General features: G+C 43.3%; 1 protein-coding gene across 1 annotated transcript; it reads left to right on the top strand.

The window, feature by feature from the left end:
* Positions 1-3,490: 3,490 nt before the first annotated feature.
* On the top strand, positions 3,491-16,957 carry LOC122676825 (NKAP-like protein). The gene is made up of 2 exons (XM_043876382.1): positions 3,491-3,583; positions 15,259-16,957. Exons 1-2 carry the CDS (start codon positions 3,491-3,493, stop codon positions 16,441-16,443), a joined length of 1,278 nt encoding a protein of 425 aa, XP_043732317.1. The 3' UTR covers positions 16,444-16,957.
* The last annotated feature ends 1,404 nt before the right edge of the window (positions 16,958-18,361 follow it).

The raw sequence follows: 18,361 nt of genomic DNA on the forward strand, positions 1-18,361 counted from the left end.
TTGATCTGAGGGGCTGGCCAGCACAGTGACTCATTGTTGACTCTCCCCAGCTGGGTACCAAGGGTGTATCTGGAGCTTATGGTGCAGAACTGACTCATGTGCCGGGTGGTCTACAGGTGGGACCATGAGAAGATGTAGGTTTGGGATCCGGGGAGGCAGAGGAAGGAAGGGAGAGGAGGAAGATGGGCAGTCCCCCAGGAGATGGAGGCCTCCCTACTTGGCCCCTTTGTCTTTATCTTGCTTTAATTTCAAGCAAGGATGGAGCATGGAGTTTGGGGTGCAATGAGGCTGAGATCATGACCCTAGACTGAGTTTTACTAAAGATAGAATGGGGGCATTAGATCAAAGCAGCAGTTCTCAAATGGTGTTCCAAGGAGCTCCAGAGCTTAGTGGAGATGTCTCAGTGATTGGTGGGTAAGTGAAGGGGAAGGCCAAGAGAGTTGGCTAAAGAACCCCTAGCCAATGCTAATCCTGCTAGTTGACTAAAACAGAAAATCTTTCTTGCATTTGACTTCAGTAGAGCAGTTTAGATGAGCTGGACTTGACAGTTCTAACTAAGTTCTTTGATGCATAGAGATGCTGACTCTCAGGGAGGCCACCTGACAGCCAGCAGAGTTTCCCAGGCCTTCTTAGTGCTCTCCCTGGTCCTGAATAAGGCCCTGTTCAGATTTCCCCCAGTGGCTGGGGCACTTCATCCTGGATCTGGATAATACCAGGGAAAGAGGTGAGGTCATTATAAAAGCTTTTGGTAAGCCTAGAATGTGGTCCATGATGTAAGAGGCAAGATATTGGAAGGCAGGTAGGGTGAGTCCCAGGCATGACCTAGAGGATGCTATGAACCAAATTGGAGAGCCAGCAGGGAGAGACAGGATATTCAAGGGTCATTCTGAAAGTGAAAAAGTGAAAGTGAAAGTTCTTCAGTCGTGTCTGACTCTGCAACCTCATAGACAGTCCATGGAATTCTAGGCCAGAATACTGGAGTGGGTAGACTTTCCCTTCTCCAGGGGATCTTCCCAACCCAGGGATCGAACCCAGGTCTCCCTCATTGCAGGTGGATTCTTTATCAGCTGAGCCATAGTCATTCTATGGGGAGAGAATATAGAAAACATATCCAAAGAAGTGTATTACTCTGAGAATCTCCTGGCTGAACCCTAAGTTTGCTTGTCATATGTGGTTGTTTCTTTAGGCACAGATATAAATGTCTCCAAGGTGGGTGGAGAGTGACAGCTCTAACTAAGTTCTTTGATGCATAGAGATGCTGACTCTCAGGGAGGCCACCTGACAGCCAGCAGAGTTTCCCAGGCCTTCTTAGTGCTCTCCCTGGTCCTGAATAAGGCCCTGTTCAGATTTCCCCCAGTGGCTGAAATCTCTTGCTCTCTGTGTTTGAGTCCTGAGCAGCCTAACTCAGCAACTATGGCTTTTGCCAACCTGGTTCTGACTTCCACTTCTTGGGTTTTCTCTTTTTACTTATTCTGTAAGGGCCCCTGTGTCAGTATCCCACAGGGCTGACATCTTCCCTGTGGTTCTGCACTGAGCAACACTCACCCAGTTTAAAAGATCCCACCTCTGACTTTAGGTCTCAAGCCTCCTTTCCACCCCCTGACCCCTACCCGCCCCCCCTCACCACGCAAGTCTTCCCTGTTCAATCTGCCAAGACCCACGAGGTTCTAAGTGCAAGCTCCTAGTCACAAACACAAGGGATCTGCTTTTTGCTGCAATGTGCATGGAAAGAACAAATTGAAGAAGTGTTAACAAACAACTTTGCATGTACAAGTTAGTTTAATTTGCTTGAATGTGGCTTACAATGATAACAGGGGCTAACACCTCTGGATCAATTACAATGTGCCAAATACCATGCTAGGTTCTTCACACACACCATCTCAGCCCTCTGAGATTGTGCTTTTATTATCCTCAATTACACACATGAAGAAACTGAGGCTCAGAGAGGAAGTACCTTGCCCAAGATCACACAGCTGAGAAGTGATGGAGCCTGGGAGTTCCTATTAGAGTCTGTGTGCTGAACAACTCTGCTAGTTATTGTTTGGGTTTGGGGAGAGAAATGAACAAACCCTTCAAACCTTCGAGAGGGCCCTTTTCAGCCACAAATTGAGCAAATGATACAAAACTGTGACAAGCAACGCAGAAAGTCTGATCAATAAAGCACCATCTCCAAGAAGCAGAGCAATTAGGTGAGGAAATGGAATAGCTTTCCTGTCTATAAAATAATGGGCTCATATTAATTTTAAAATATTTTCACTTCATTGTCTATGATAAGAAATTCGACTTTGATTCCTTCTACTTGGATCCCTCCTCCTCGTCCCCTTGCATGGCTGGCCTTTTCTCATCCTTCAGGTCTCAGTTTGAAAGTCCCTCCTCAAAGGAAGCTTCTATGATCCTCTAAACATAGAGTAGGTCAAACCCAAGGTTCACTGCTGGCCCTCTGTTCCATCATAGCAATTCTTTGCATGGCCATCATGTACAATTATGTGTGTGTGTGTGAAATTGTTCTATCTCCTCTAATAGACTCTAACTTGGTGAGGCTAAGGACTATACTTGGTATATTCACCCTGTAGACCCTGCACCCAGCAACATGTCATTTATGCAGCAGGTACCTAGCTAGCATTTGTTCAAAAGATAGATGAGTAAGTGTGGAATATTCTTATTTACAAGAGTTCAGAAATCTATTTTTATGTTCTCTGATCTTATTTAGTAACAAATCACGTAAGAGCAGTTCGATATCCATTGCAATAGGTAAACTGGGAAATCATGTAAATACAGTTATCATTTTCTGGTTATCAGTGATGTCTTTGCATTCTTGGAAGGGGGAGGAACAGTAAGAGAAAGAGCAATGCACAGGGAGTTGGGTGATCTGGGCATGAGCCTTGGTTTTGCTGTTACTAGCTGTGTGACCTTGGGCATGACCTTTTCCCTTTCTGGTCCTGAGCTTCCTCAGCTGTAAAATGAGCTTGGACTGGCAACTCTCTAAGGATTCTTTCAGCTGTAAAAGTTTAAACTCTGAAAATTACATAAATTGAACTTGTGTATGGCTGAAATGATTGGATTGGGGGCATCAAAGCATGTTTTGGGCAATGCTAGAGCTGAAATGGCATTTTATTGGGGTCCAATCTCAACCTAAAGTCCGGGTGACTTCTTGTGCAGTCTCCCAGTCCTCTCTGCATGGTGCTGGGAGCCGTGCAGGAGAGCAGAGCTACCCCCCTTTCCTTTCAGATGGGGCTCATCCTTTGTCTGCCCCATCCCCAGAAGTCCTGCAAAGCCTGGGAAGAAAGAAGCTGCTAAAAAAGAATAATAATTTCCCCCTTTTCATCCTCCACTGCCATTTTCTCATCCTCAGATCACAGAGCATCCAACTGCTACTCAGCAGCAGGGCTGGAACAGGAGTCAGAGAAGATGCGACTGAGTTTCCAGGCTCTGTGGCCCGAGGAGCCTGGAGGTGCCTGCGGGTCACGGGGTCTGCCTGGACCAGTGCGCAATGCCTATTAATCGGTACTTAAGTGGATTCATCAGTGTGGAGCGGCGGCGGCGGCTGCTGAGCTCAGCCCGGGCCCAAAGAGCCGGGAGCTGGGTTAATAACACCTTATTTAGCAGAAAATTCCACTCCACTGGAGCATGTTTCAGAGGAGTTTGATTTGAATGAGGATTGATGTCAATCCTGCAAGGCAAAGGCGCCTGAAGCTGCTGCCACAGCCACCGCTTGTAAAACAAGCCTTTTGTGATGACCGAGGGGTGCATGCAGAACACTGCAGCGCTCCACGCACCTCCACCCCCACCTGGGCCAGGCAGCCGCAGGCTTGTCCATCCCAGGTGGGTAGGATGGACAGTCCTTAGAGGACCAGTCAGTGGAAACCCTGTTGCATTGGGGATTCCTGGGCTTTGGAGCCAATAGACCAGGGTTCAAATTTGGAACTGCCAGTTCTTAGCGGGGTGATCTTGGGCAACTTGTGCAACCTCTCATAGTCTTGGTAGACTCATGCCTACCACAGAGATGTTGATACCCACCTTGGAGAGTTGATGTGAGGATTCAGGAGTGAGGGTGCCGTGGGTTAGAGAACTAACACATTTCCTGCCAAAGAGGTGGCCCTAAGCCTCTAGAGACTCCATCTGACTCCTGTCTCAGGCTGAGGTGGGGATGTCAGGGGTGGGAGAAGGCATATGGGTTGGGTCCAGTAGAGAGTTTGGGAAGGGCCCTTATGGTTTCACTGTGACTCACCTCTAAGGCTTTTGCTCCAGCCCCTGGTGAAGAATCAGACATTGTCTGCCCTCAGCACCAAAAAGTAGGGCTGGCAGGGCCTCGTGGCTCCAGGTCCAAGGCTATCCCCGGGATCCGGGTTAGAGACAGTACGATCAGGTCTGTCTGTCTGATGAAGGATGTCGATCTGTCTGATGAAGGATGATAAGAAATAAAATATCTTTTTTTCCTTCAGTTTTAAAATCCTCTGCTCAGGGTCCTCAGGGGTGGTACACTGGGATGACCCTGAGGGATGGGATGGGGAGGGAGGTGGGAGGGGAGTTCAGGATGGGGAACACATGTACACCCATGGCTGGTTCATGTCAATGTATGGCAAAAACCACTACAATATTGTAAAGCAATTAGCCTCCAATTAAAATAAATAAAATTTAAAAAAATGCTCTTGCAGTGATTCTTAGCTTGCACACTTGCATATGCTGTGTGCTGTTAGAGAAAGGCTTAGAGGGTGAATCCAGAGGCCGGTGTCCTAACCTTTGCTGAGGCCTTGGACCCTCCTCTCTCGTTGGCCTTCAGGACCCCACCAAAGACGGAAAGCTATGATCTGTAACAGCTGCAACATTTCCAGATTTTGAATCTGAGCAGGGAAGACGTTCTGCAGCACTGTCTTCACAGGCCTGGCCAGAGCCACCGTCCCTTCTCCAAGGCAGGAATCAGGAGCCAAGGCCACATGATTTGCAGCTGCAGAGGGCCCTGAGAATGGGCTTCATTGTGTCTCTACTGAAGGACTTGGTGAGAGCCTCTGAATGGGGCCTGGAGCAGTTTTCATGTTTATTTTTAAATCTCTTTGGGCTTGCTGTTCTTGGCGGTGCTGGTTTTAATTCTCCTTCTTTGGCCCTTTCATACAGGAGCTGGATGACAAGGCATGGCACGATTGTGTTTGCCCAAGTGCAGATAAGATCAGTCTTGGCAGATCTGCTGAGCCCCAGCTCCTAAAGAGAAATGGAACATAATAAACAGGTACTGGGGGGAGTAAACAGGGAGGATTAAATCTGAACAAAGGCAGGAACATCTGGGACACACAAAAGCTGATTCGGAGAATTGCCTGGGAGAGGAAGAAGTGAAGAGGAAAGCAGCCCACTTCACTCTTACCTGACTCCCCTACTGGTCTTCAGCAGCACAATGTCCCTGGGGAGGATGAGGCCTCTTGAGAAAAATCTGTGCTCCAGGAGGACCCCAGATGGCAAAACTCTGGTCAGCCCCCCCACGTGTTGCTGCAGCAGAGGCCAAGGAACATGCAGGCCCCCAGCCCCTCCTGTCAGCCCTCATTGTCTCCTCCCAAGAGTTACTTAACTCTCCACTGGGGATTTCTGGAATCTCTTCTCTCAGAAAGCCTTTCTGGGCTGCCCAGAGATAAGCAGTGCTCTTCATTGCATTGTGTCCGGGCTGATTCCCTCTGGGTCTGCTTGTCTGATAGAGTGTGAGTCTCATTTCAGCTCCTGATTGACTGATTAGACCAAGGGAAAGAAAAGAGTATTTTACATGAGTCTCTTGGACTGATCTTCTCTGCGGCCATAACTGTCCTACTGCCCTGGGAATGGCAACCATCACTAGTCCCCAGTTAGATTCTCTTAACCAGCCCCTTGCTGCCTGTCCCGTCCCTCCAATTAATTCTCAGGGCTGAGGTCAGGTAGATTTTAACAAAATGAAAATCTGACCATGTTAGGCCCCCAGTTAAAACTCTTGATGAGAGAAAAGCAGGCTCAGAATGGCAGAAGAACGGCTGAGCAAGAACCTCCTCAAACATGCTCCTCCATAAAAGCAATAAGAACATGGGAAAATGTTCAAAATTAACATTTTCAGAACTCTGGAAGTTTAATCAAAGACTTGCAACAACCCAGAGTGTTTATTCAATAAAAATGATATTAATATAATCTCATCAAGAACAATGAGATCTGCAGCATTTTTAACTTGTCCTATTTCCATGCCTCTTTCCCCAGCTCTGCAGTAGCCTTGAGAACTAGCAGCATCAGAACCACAGTAGCTGTGAAAGCCAGCAGCCTAGCAGTCACTGGATGGGGAAATAGGAATTTGGAGATCCCCAAAACCTCCATCCTCGGAGAATTGTCATGATTTGACTTGTATAGCAGTTCCCTGGAAAAGCCTTATTCGCAGGACTTGCCTTTATTTGATCTGACTCAGAGCTTTTTCAGTGAGACCCTTTATCCATAGAGCATTTGTCAAAAATAATAATAGGCAATTGTTTAACATCACACTTACCTGAGGTGGTGATGCCTGCTGGGCAAACAAGAACCCGGCCCAAACCTTAAATCTGGTGAATGAGATGTCCATAGGGAGCTTTGAAAAGCTCTGACAAATTCCTGAGGATTTAGAAGGCTACACACACCTGTGCAGGGCTGTGTGTATCCACAGGAATGACTGAAAAAAAAATCCCAGTCTCTTGCTTCTAGCTGATCTTGGGATTCTGAACAAGCAGGAATGAAACATTCAGGCAGAGTTATAAATTGCCAGAGCCTTGAAGGTGTGCACCAATACACACATAGATCCCCTCAGAAAAAGATGGGAGGAGAAATTTTATTGGGTGAAAGCATTTAGGAAATCTCTATTCAGTGACTAGATAATCAATAAACTAACTGAACAGAGACCTCAGTGGCTGCACATGACAAAGAATATAGACTATAGAACTAGGTCAGAAAAGGCACTAAATACTAACAGCAACCTCAATAACAATCAATAATGGAAGCCCTGGGTTGGGAGGGCATCTGATTTCCAGGGTCGCCATATCGTATTATTCAAAATGTTTAGTTTTCAACAACAACAAAAATAAGAGACATGAAAATAAACAGGCAAGTATGGTCCATACACAGGAAAGAAAAAGTCAAGAGAAATTCTTCCTGAGGAAGTCCAGATGTTGGATTTACTAGACAAGGTGTTAATAATCTAATATTATAAAATGTTCAAAGAAGCTAAAGGAAAACACAAAGAAATAAATGAAAATTGGAGAACAATGTGCCACCAAATAGAGAATATCAATAAAGAGATAGAAATTATTTAAAAAGAATCAGATAGAAATTTTGGAATGGTAAAGAAAAGTATCTGAAATGAAAAATTCACTAGACAATCTCGCAGTATATTTGAACTGATAGAAAAAATGATAAGGAAACTTGATGATAAGTCCATTTAGATTATCTTGTCTGAGGAACAGAAAGAAAAAGAATAAGAAAATGAACACAGCTTCAGGGACCATTGGACACCATTGTCGTTGTTGTTCAGTCACTAAGTCGTGTCTGACTCTTTGCGACCCCATGGACTGCAGCACGCCAGGCCTCCCTGTCCCTCACCATCTCCCAGAGTTTGCCCAAGTTCATGTCCATTGAAGAGGTTAAGCATACCTATATATATATGCATAATGAGAGTGCCAGAAGGTGGGGAGAAAGAGCAAGGGGCAAAAAGATTGTTTAAGTAAATTATGTCTTTCCAAGAAATAAAAGAGGAAGAAATACTTTCCAACTCATTCTGTAAGGCCAGTATTATCCTAATACCAAAGACAGACAAAAACATTACAAGAAAACTACAGACCAAAATCCCTTGTAAACATAGACACAAAATCATCAACAAAATACCAGCAAGATGAATCAAGCAATAAATAAAAGTGATTATACATCATGAATGAGAGGATTATTCCAGGAATGCAAAGTTGTTTTAATATCTAAAAACGAATCAATAAAGTATACCATATTAATAGAATTTTTTAAAAACCTAATGATCATCTCAATAGATTCAGAAAAAGTATTGACAACACACATTTTCCTTTCAGATAAAAACACTCAATAAAAAAGGAGTAGAAGTGATGTGTAAAGTGTAAAGTGACCTCCTTTACAAGTGATGAAAGACTGATCACAAAATGATGAAAGACTGATAACTTTCCCTCTAAGACTAGGAATAAGACAAGGATGTCCACTCTCACTACTTCTATTTAACATTGTAGTGGAGGTTTTAGCTAGGACGAATAGGCCAATAAAAGAAAGAGAAAGGCATCCTGACTGGAAAGGAAGAAGTAAAACTGTCTTTGCAGATGATATTGAATATAGAAAATACTAAGAAATGCACACACACAAACTCTTAGAATGGTTCTTGCATGATTGCAGAACATAAGATCAATAAACAAAAATCATTTATATTTCTATACACTATCAACAATCCGAAAATGAAACTAATAAAAATTCCAATAACATAAATACAAAATAACAATGACATAAAATAACAATAACATAAAATAATAAAATACTTAGGAATAAGTTTAAAATGTAAGACTTGTACATCAAAAACTACAACTGAAAACTATTACTCAATAACAAAAAAGCAAACAGCTCTGTTCAAAAGTGAGCAGAAGACCTAATAGACATTTCTCCAAAGAATACACACAGATGGCCAGTAGGCACATGAAAAGATGCTCATCGTTGCTAAATTATTAGAGAAGTGCACATCAAAACTTCAGTGAGGTACCACCTTACACCAATCAGAATGGTCATCATTAAAAAGTCTACAATTAATAAATGCTGGAGAGGATGTGGAGAAAGGAGAACCCTTGTATACTACTGGCTGGAATGTAAGTTGCTGCAGCCACTGTGGAAAACAGTATGGAGGGGGCTCAGAAAGCTAAAAGCAGAATTACCATATGATCCAGCAATCCCACTCCTGGGCATATATCCAGACAAAACTGTAATTCAAAAAGATACATTCATCCCTTTGTTCATAGCAGCACTGTTCAAAATAGTCAAGATATGGAAACAACCTAAATGTCCATTGGCAGATGAATGGTTAAAGAAGATGTGGTGCATATATACACTGGGATGCTACTCAGCCATAAAAAATGAAATATTGTCATTTGCAGCAATATGGATGGATCTATAGGCTATCATAGTAAGTGATGTAAGTTAATAGAAAGACAGACACCACATACTATCACTTATATGTGGAATCTAAAATATGACACCAGTGAACCAGTGACGTTGCTCAGTCGTGTCTGACTCTTTGCGACCCCATGGACTGTAGCCTACCAGGCTTCTCCATCCATGGGATTTTCCAGGCAAGAGTACTGGAGTGGATTGCCATTTTCTTCTCCAGGGGATCTGCCCAACCTGGGGATCGAACCCAGGTCTCCCGCTTTGCAGGCAGACACTTTACCATCTGTGCTCCCTGGGAAGCACCAAAATATGACACAAATGAACCTATCTATGAAATAGAAACAGAATCACAGACATAGGGAACAGACTGGTGGCAGCCAAAGGAGAGGGGGTGTGGGGCAGGGATGGAGTGAGAAGTCGGGGCGAGCAGGTTAAGCTTTTATATGTAGAGTGGGTAAACAACAAAGGCCCACTCTACAGCACAGAGACCTATATTCAACATCCTGTGATAAATCCCAATGAAAAAGAATATAAAAAAGTATATATTTATAAGTACAATTGAGTCACTTTGCTATAAAGCAGAAATTGAAATAATATTGTGAATCAACTAAATTTCAATTAAAAAAAAATAAGAAGTTAAAGAAAACCTAAATAAATGGGAATACATTCATGTTCATGATTGGAAGACTTAATATTATTAAGAATGTAGTACTCCTCAGACTAATCTACAGATTAAATGTGATCCATATCAGAATCTAAGCTGACCTCTTTGCAGAAATTGACAACATTCTAAGTTCTAAAATTCTGATTCTAATCTTCATATAGAATTACAAGGATTCATAGCAGCCAAAATTATCTTGAAAACCAGGAACAAAGTAAGAGTAACTCATACTTCTTGATTTCAAAACTTAATACAAAGCAATAGTAGTCAAGACAATGTGATACCGGCATAGATATAGATATACTGATCAACTGAACAGAACTGAGTCCAGAAATAAATCCATATATCAATGTCAATTAATTTCAGGACAATGCAATGGGAGAAAGAATAGCCTTTTCAACAAACACTAGTGCTAAACACTATAGCCGGGCACTAGACAGCCACACGCAAAAGAATGAAGCTGGATCTCTGTCTCAATTATACACATTAATAAACTAAAAATGAATCAAATACCTAAATGTAAAAGCTAAAACTATAAACATCTTAGACAAAAACACATGACCTTGGAATCGGCAACAATCTCTTGGATTTGACACCAAAAGCACAAGTAAAGAAACAAAACAAAAGTTAGATAAATTGGATTTCACCAAAATTAAAGCTTTCATGCTTCAAAAGACACCATACAGAAATGGAAAAGACAGCTTAATGAAACAAAATATATTTCAAGCATATATCCGATAAGGAACTTGTATCCAAAATACATAAAGAATTCTTACTGCTCATATGAAAAGACAGATAAATCAATTTTTTAAAATGGGTAAATGATTTGAATAGACTTATTTCCAAAGAAGACATGCAAATTGCCAATAAGCACATGAAAATATGCTTGATATTATTACTCATTAAGGATATGAAAATCAAAACTATGATGAGCTACTACCTTAAACTCATTGGGATTACTAAAAATCAAAAAGGAAAGCAATAACAACTATTGGTAAAGATATGTGGAAATTATAACCCTGACATATTGTTAGTTGAATGTAGTGATGCAGTCGATTTTTGAACAGTTTGTGATTGCTCAAAAAGTTAAACAGAGTTACTATATGATCCAACAATTCCACTCCTAAACACATACTCAAGAGAAATGAAATCTTATATTTATACAAATAGTTGTACATGAATGTTTATGTCAGCATTATTCATAATAGCCCCAAGGTGGAAACAACACAAATGTCTACCAGATGATGAGTAAACAAAATGTGGTATATCCATCAATGGAATATTATTTGGCCCTTAAAAGGAATGAAGCACTGATACATGCTACATGAATGAACACTGAAAGAATTACACTTAATGAGGGAAGCCAGTTACAAAGATCCATAATATATGATTCTATTCACATGAAATGTCCAGAATAGGCAATTTCATTGAGATGGAAAGTAGATCAGTGGTTGTTAGGGGCTGAGGGGAAGGAAAAATGGTGAGTGACTCCTAGTGTATATGGAGTTTCTTTTGGGGGTGATTAAAATGTTCTAAAATTAGGTAGATGGTTATTCAACTCAGTGTATATACTAAAAATCACTGAATTGTACACTTCAAGAAGGTGAATTTTATGGTGTGTGAATTACATCTCAATAAAATTCTATTTTAAAAAACTTTGTGGCTTCTTAATTGCTCTCAGGATGGATTCCATCTCCTTAGTGTGACCTGCTAGGGTCCTGCAGCATGTGGCTCCTGCTGATCCTTTTACTTCCCATCTCCCCACCTCCAGCATTTAATGCTCCAGTCTAAGAACTAATTCCTAAACACGCCTCCCAAGCTTTTACCTCTGTACCTTTGAGCTTGCCGTATATGCAAGGTAGAGGGTTTGAGCAGGGACTTAAGAGTCAGTCAGGTCTGGGTTCACATCCCAGTTTTGCAACCTGTGTTGTGTACTGCACCATGCAGTCTCCCTGCCCTACAAGAACCGGACCAATGCAGGTTGCATTTATGAACACTGAAGGATGCACCAAAAAACTTGGTGACCTCTTAAACTGGTGGGTTCCGTGGCTTGCCTTTCCCACAGGCTTTCTTAGTGATCCCATGTTTATTAGCTATTTAAGAGATATTGGTAACTCAGTCTAGGAGATACACAACCTGGTTGGGTGGTGGTGGGCTCTCAAGTTGAGAAGCCAGGTAGAGTCAGGGGAACGGGGTAAGTATCCAGAAGAAGCTGGAGTGAGATGATGGTGAGAGAAAGGAGAGATTGAGCTGCACTCTGATCCTTCATTCTGTGAGATGCCCTGTATCTTTTTCATAATGTTCCCCATCTCTTCATATGAGCTTTCTGTCCTTTTGAAAACCAAGTGGGCCTCCCAGATACCCTGCTTAAAAAGGACGAGAACACCTTTTTCTGCCATTTAAGACCTCAGTGGGACCATAGACGGAAGATTTGTCCCATCATTTAATAATACACATTCTGTTATTATTCATTATACTTTCTCTTTGAGCTTCTAAGATCAGGTGGAAAATTTTTGAGCTTCAGCTCACCTATTAGGGAACTTTCCAAGATGATAGTCTTGACCTTTAAATGTTGCATGTCCCAAATTTAATTCTTTATCTTTCCTTTCCTCACAAGTCCTTATAAACCAACCACCTGCCATCACTATGCTCTTTGGGGCTGTCCCCACTGGCCTGCCAGTCACTCTGGTGGGAAGTCTGGCTCTCAGCCTGACTCCTCCCTTCTCAGCTCCCACAGTGCATCCTTCCTCCAAAGTTCTCTCTACTAAGCTGCCTCTGGCCTCCCAGCCTCCAGCCTCTCCCCCTTTTCTGTTGTTCTGCACACATTTGCTGTAGGACGCTCTACAAAATACTGCCTGTGATCAGCTAAAGTAACTAACATCTGTCAAGTACTCACTGTGGAGTGGTAGACTGTGTCAAGAACTTTGCATTTTAATTCGTTCTCCCAACAATCTCAAGAGGAGGCTTTCGTTTTTCTCCATTTCTATAAATGAGAAAGTTGAGGTTCAAAGAGGTTAAGTAGCTTTCAGTTCTCTCACTCTGTACGATGTTACACTTTAAATTAAGGTATGTCTGGCCCCTCTCTTTCTTGCTCACTGGACTCGGTCAAGCCATTCCCCTTCTCAGAGAATGTTCATATTTCTATTTTCCAGACATAACATTTAAAGTTTTTCCCTTGTTATTCAAGTTCCCCCATGAGCTGTCCCCACCCTGGATCTCCAACTAAACTGGCCAGATGGTTGCTCAGGTTTTCCTTTGTTCCTTTGAATTTTCATTTGGCTTTTATACCTCACATAGAAAAGTTCTCCCTCTCATTCTATCAGGCATGGTCCCTGAAGTATGCCCATTGTGGGCTTTCCCTGAATACAAATAGATTAGCTCCCTTTTGCTCTGCAATAGAAGAAGGGGTTCGGTGCATTCAGAACTTGCTTCTTGAAAGAGAGGGCAAGAGGACTGGGAATGAAGGGAAGGCAGGATATTTGTGATCACTGAACCCAGTGATTATTATTGGGAATGATTAGGATGTCTATATAATTTACGATCCAAGCTAAAACACTTTTGAGAATAAAAAGGGTAATTGTGTGTGTGCTCAGTCATGTCCAACTCTTTGCGACCCCATGGACTATAGCCGGGCGGGCTCCTCTGTCCATGGAATTTTCCAGGCGAGAACACCAGAGCAGGTTGCCATTTCCTACTCCAGGGGATCTTCCTGACCCAGGGATCGAACCTGAATCTCTTGAGTCTCCTGTATTGGCAGGCGTATTCTTTACCACTGCACCCATTCATTCTTAAATTGGGACAACAGGCAAAAATTGAGACTCCCAGGAAAACAGGTGTGTGACCATCCTGGTAATTACCTCCATTATGAATCCCACTTTTCCAAGAGAGAAATCAGAACTCACTTTCCCAGCCCCATCTTAGCGAGTAGGCATATGACCTGGAATCCTGTAATTGGCTCTGAGATGCTTCAGTTCAGAAGAGAGGAAGAAAGGTCCACGGGAAAGCTATGCTGCTAGCTAGGGGTGGACAGTGGTGGAGGGCCATCAGGCTTTCAGAGGGAGCAGTGACAGAAATCCTGGGAATGGTATTCTATGATCTACTCTACGAAGCAAGCTTCAGTGCCTGGGCCTTGGACGTGTGCGCTAAGTTGCTTCAGTCATGTCCGACCCTTTGAGATCTCAAGGACTGTAGCCTACCAGGCTGTTCTATCCATGGGATTCGCCAGGCAAGAATACTGGAGTGGGTTGCTATGCCCTCCTGCAGGGGATCTTCCCGACCCAGGGATTGAACCCTCATCTCTTATGTTTCCTGCATTGGCAGGCAGGTTCTTTACCACTAGCGCCACCTGGTAAGCCTGGGCCTTGGACCAAGGGACCCTATCAGCATGTGGGCCAGGCAGGATAGAAGACCAGCCTCTCTGGCCTTCTCTGACATTTTGTGAGCTGTCTAATATCTCCTGATACATATGGTTTCTTTGTAAAACCAGTTAGAGTGGGATGCGGGTTCTGACTCATGCAACAGGGAAATGTGTAGGTTTTTGTTATTGTTTTTTTTTTTTTTTGTATGGATGTGTGTGTATGTGTGTGTGTGTGTGATGGAAGCAAATTTTCCAAAGCATAGAAGCTGGCAGCCTTAGACCTGTGGGTAATAGAGTTAAAAACACTTTTGTTCCCAGCCCTGGGCATCCTCTAGGGGCTGATGCTCAGGCAGCTGAGCTGTGTGGCTACCCTGAGACCAAGAGTCTGCTCTTATAGGAAGAACAACTACCAGGGGCTCCACAGAACCTGAGGCCTCATAAAATGCATCTATCATCTTGCTTTCCTATCTTTGCTCTGTTACTACATCTTTTCTTGACTTGCTATTCTGAGAACTTTCTCTCTGTCTGTGATGGGAGATTCCTGGAGGGCAGGGTCTGTCCAGGGACCCTTGCCCAGTCCATGTATAGTGAGTATTTTGTCTAGTGGTCTCCAACTCTAGACAGAGCTGATGGAGCCCTCCCAGTCCCAGTGCCCCAGGGCGGCCAGTCCAGCATCAGCTTAGTTTGGTCCTTGCCACATCCTTCAGAACCTGATTCAAGGGACTTCCTTTGTGGTCCTGTGGTTAAGAGTCTGCCTTCCAAAGCAGGGGATGCGGGTTTGATCCCCAGTCTGAAACTAAGATCTGACATGCCTTGGGGCAACTAGGCCCGTATCCTGCAACTAGAGAAGTCCCTGTGTGCAGCAGTGAAGACCCAGTGCAGCCAAAATTAATTAAAAAACAAAACAAAACTGATTCAGATTCCTCCTCCTGCTGCAAGTCCTCCTTGCTCACTCAGCTCAGAGTCGTCCACCCCACCGCCAATCTGCTTCCACCCCTGCCATCCATAGCTCCCATCATCTGGACCACTTATTCAACAATTAATCACATTGTCTTGTTTAGAATTGTTCCGCTATCCCTTCCTTAAAAATGATCGAATTTGGTCCCAGTCTAGCTACCCAGAGGACACCCCGGGCTCTGGGAGACAGCGACGCAGCTCGTCCGAGAGCCCGCCATCCGCGCAGGTCAGACACTCCCCGTGGGGCAGCCGTACTCACTCACGCGACCGCGAAGGCCTCAGGCCTTCGTGGAGTGGTTCGGCTGCCGGAGCTTCTTACCCCTTTAGCCTCCCTGGGTCTCGAGAGCGGCCCCCCGGGCTCCGCAACTACGACTTCTCATCATCTTCTTTCTCCTGTGGAGGGTACCGTTACTATCAACACCACTATGTGGGCGACCGGCAGTGGGCGGAGGACTGTGAGAAAGAGAAGGAGGAGAGCTATCGCCAGAGGCGGCTGAAAGAGAGAGAAAGGATTGGGGAGTTGGGAGCTCCTGAGGTATGGGGGCTGTCGCCAAAGTTTCCTGAGCCAGATTCTGATGAACACACCCCGGTTGAGGATGAAGAGGTAAAGACCAAGAAGAGCAGCAGTTCAGATTCCAGCTCCGAAGAAAAAAGGAAAAAGGCCAGTCGTTCAAAAAATAAGAAGAAAAGAAAGAAAAAATCCAAAAGAAAACATAGGACATATTCTGATAATACTGACAGTGATTCGGACTCCGACACTATTTCTAGCTCTGATGATGATAAAAAGAGAGCAAAAAAACTCAAGAAGAAAAAGAAACGCAGAGCTAAAAAGCCCAAGAAAAAGAAGACTAAAAAGACTAAAAAAGAATCCAGTGACTCAAGCTGTAAGGATTCAGAAGGGGAGTTGCCAGAAGACATCTGGATTGAGCAGTCAAAGATTGCAGATAACATGGATCTGATAGGTCCAGAGGCACCTATTATACACACCTCTCAAGATGAGAAACCTTTGAACTATGGCCATGCTCTGCTTCCAGGTGAAGGTGCAGCTATGGCTGAGTATGTAAAAGCCGGAAAGCGTATCCCACGAAGAGGTGAAATTGGGTTGACAAGTGAAGAGATTGCTTCTTTTGAATGCTCGGGTTATGTTATGAGTGGTAGCAGGCATCGCAGAATGGAGGCTGTGCACCTGCGTAAAGAGAATCAGATCTATAGTGCTGATGAGAAGAGAGCCCTTGCATCCTTTAACCAAGAAGAGAGACGGAAAAGAGAGAATAAGATTCTAGCTAGTTTCCGAGAGATGGTGTACCGAAAGACAAAAGGGAAAGATGATAAATAAGGACTTTTGTTCCATAGCAGGACTTTGAACAATTTTATATGACCAAAATTAAAAGGCTTTATGGTGCTGCTGTACCAACTGTAAGTTCCTTGAGAAAAAGCTGCTTTTTGAGATTTTTTTAAACTATTTTGTTAATTTTGACTGTAAAAGTAATATGTGTACGTGTTTTTAAAAATATTCAAACACTACAGGAGGAGAGTCAGTAAAATGTGAGTCTTCTACTCCCATCCCTAATCCTTCCCTCCTAAGAAATCTCTTTTTGGCATTTTCTTTATCTATCCATGAGTCCTGTTTATGCACAAGCATGTGTATTGCCGGATAAAAGTTGGAGCTATTAACCTAAGGTGGTGGTGGTGTTTTCCCTGTTGCTCTGACTTTTCTCTGTTCCAGGGCTTCATTTCCTCATGGAGCCATTCATTACTCAGGGAAAACCAGGAGAACTCCAGAAAGAACAAAGGATTCAATTGAGTGTGTATTTCTGGTTTGCATTTAACAGAATTAAAAGTTAGTTTTATTGGCTCAAAAAAAAAAAAAAATGATCGAATTTGTTACATGATTCTGTTTGGTTTCCCTGAGTAGACGGTGAGTTCTTGGAGGGAAGAGATGATGATTTATACTCCTAATTTCTTGTCCTTATTTTTCTTTATAGAATTAACTGAGTGGTTTCCTTGCAGGAGATGTTGAAAAACATTTGGTGCGGGGAAAAAAAAATGAAGTAGAAAACTTTCTAAACTGTTTGCTTGGGTTCTCTCTACTTATTTCATTATTGGCTGTTTTTAAGTACACAGAAGCGTGCTAATTACATACTGTATTTAGGCCAGTTTCTTCATGGATACACATGGGGACAGCCCGTTGTCCCACGAAGTTACAAGTCACCAGTTCAGGAATGTGGCTGAAGAGGATTTTCTGCTCTCCTCTGCTCCTCCTGGGGGAAGCACTCTTTGGAGCAAGCAAGGGTCTTGGCCTGTCTTATGCGGCACTGCTGCTGCTAAGTCGCTTCAGTCGTGTCCAACTCTATGTGACCCCATAGACGGCAGCCCACCAGGCTCCCCCGTCCCTGGGATTCTCCAGGCAAGAACACTTGAGTGGGTTGCCATTTCCTTCTCCAGTGCATGAAAGTGAAAAGTGAAAGTGAAGTCGCTCAGTCGTTCCAACTCTTAGCGACCCCATGGACTGTAGCCTACCAGGCTCCTCTGTCCATGAGATTTTCCAGGCAAGAGTACTGGAGTGGGGTGCCATTGCCTTCTCCCTTATGCAGCACTTTCTATATCAAAGACAGCGTAGTCTAAGGCATGAGAGCAGGGCCTCCAGAACCAGGCCCTCTGGGTGTCATTCCCAGATCTTCCATCTTTAGTGATTACACTTTGAACAAATTATTTACTCTTTCTGTGCCTTGGTTTCTCCATGTGATGATTGTAGTCTTAATATCTACCTTATAAGACTGTATATTGTCACCCTACTTATTTAACTTATATACAGGGTACATCATGTGAAATGCTGGGTTGGATGAAGCACAAGCTGGAATCAAGATTGCTGGGAGAAGTATCAATAACCTCAGATATGCAGATGACACCACCCTTATGGCAGAAAGCAAGAGGAATTAAAGAGCCTCTTGATGAAGGTGAAAGAGGAGTATGAAAAAGCTTACTTAAAACTCAACATTCAGAAAACTAATGGCATCTGGTTCCATCACTTCATGACAAATTAATAGGGAAACAATGGAAACAGTGACAGACTTTATTTTCTTGTGTTACAAAATCACTGCAAATGGTGACTGCAGCCATGAAATTTAAAGACGCTTGCTTCTTGGAAGTAAAGATATGACAAACATAGACAGCATATTAAAAAGCAGAGACATTACTTTGACAACAAAGATCTGTCTAGTCAAAGCTATGATTTTTCCAGTAGTCATGTATGG

Source organism: Cervus elaphus, chromosome 20, assembly GCF_910594005.1.
Source record: "Cervus elaphus chromosome 20, mCerEla1.1, whole genome shotgun sequence".
Classification (NCBI taxonomy): Eukaryota; Metazoa; Chordata; class Mammalia; order Artiodactyla; family Cervidae; genus Cervus; species Cervus elaphus.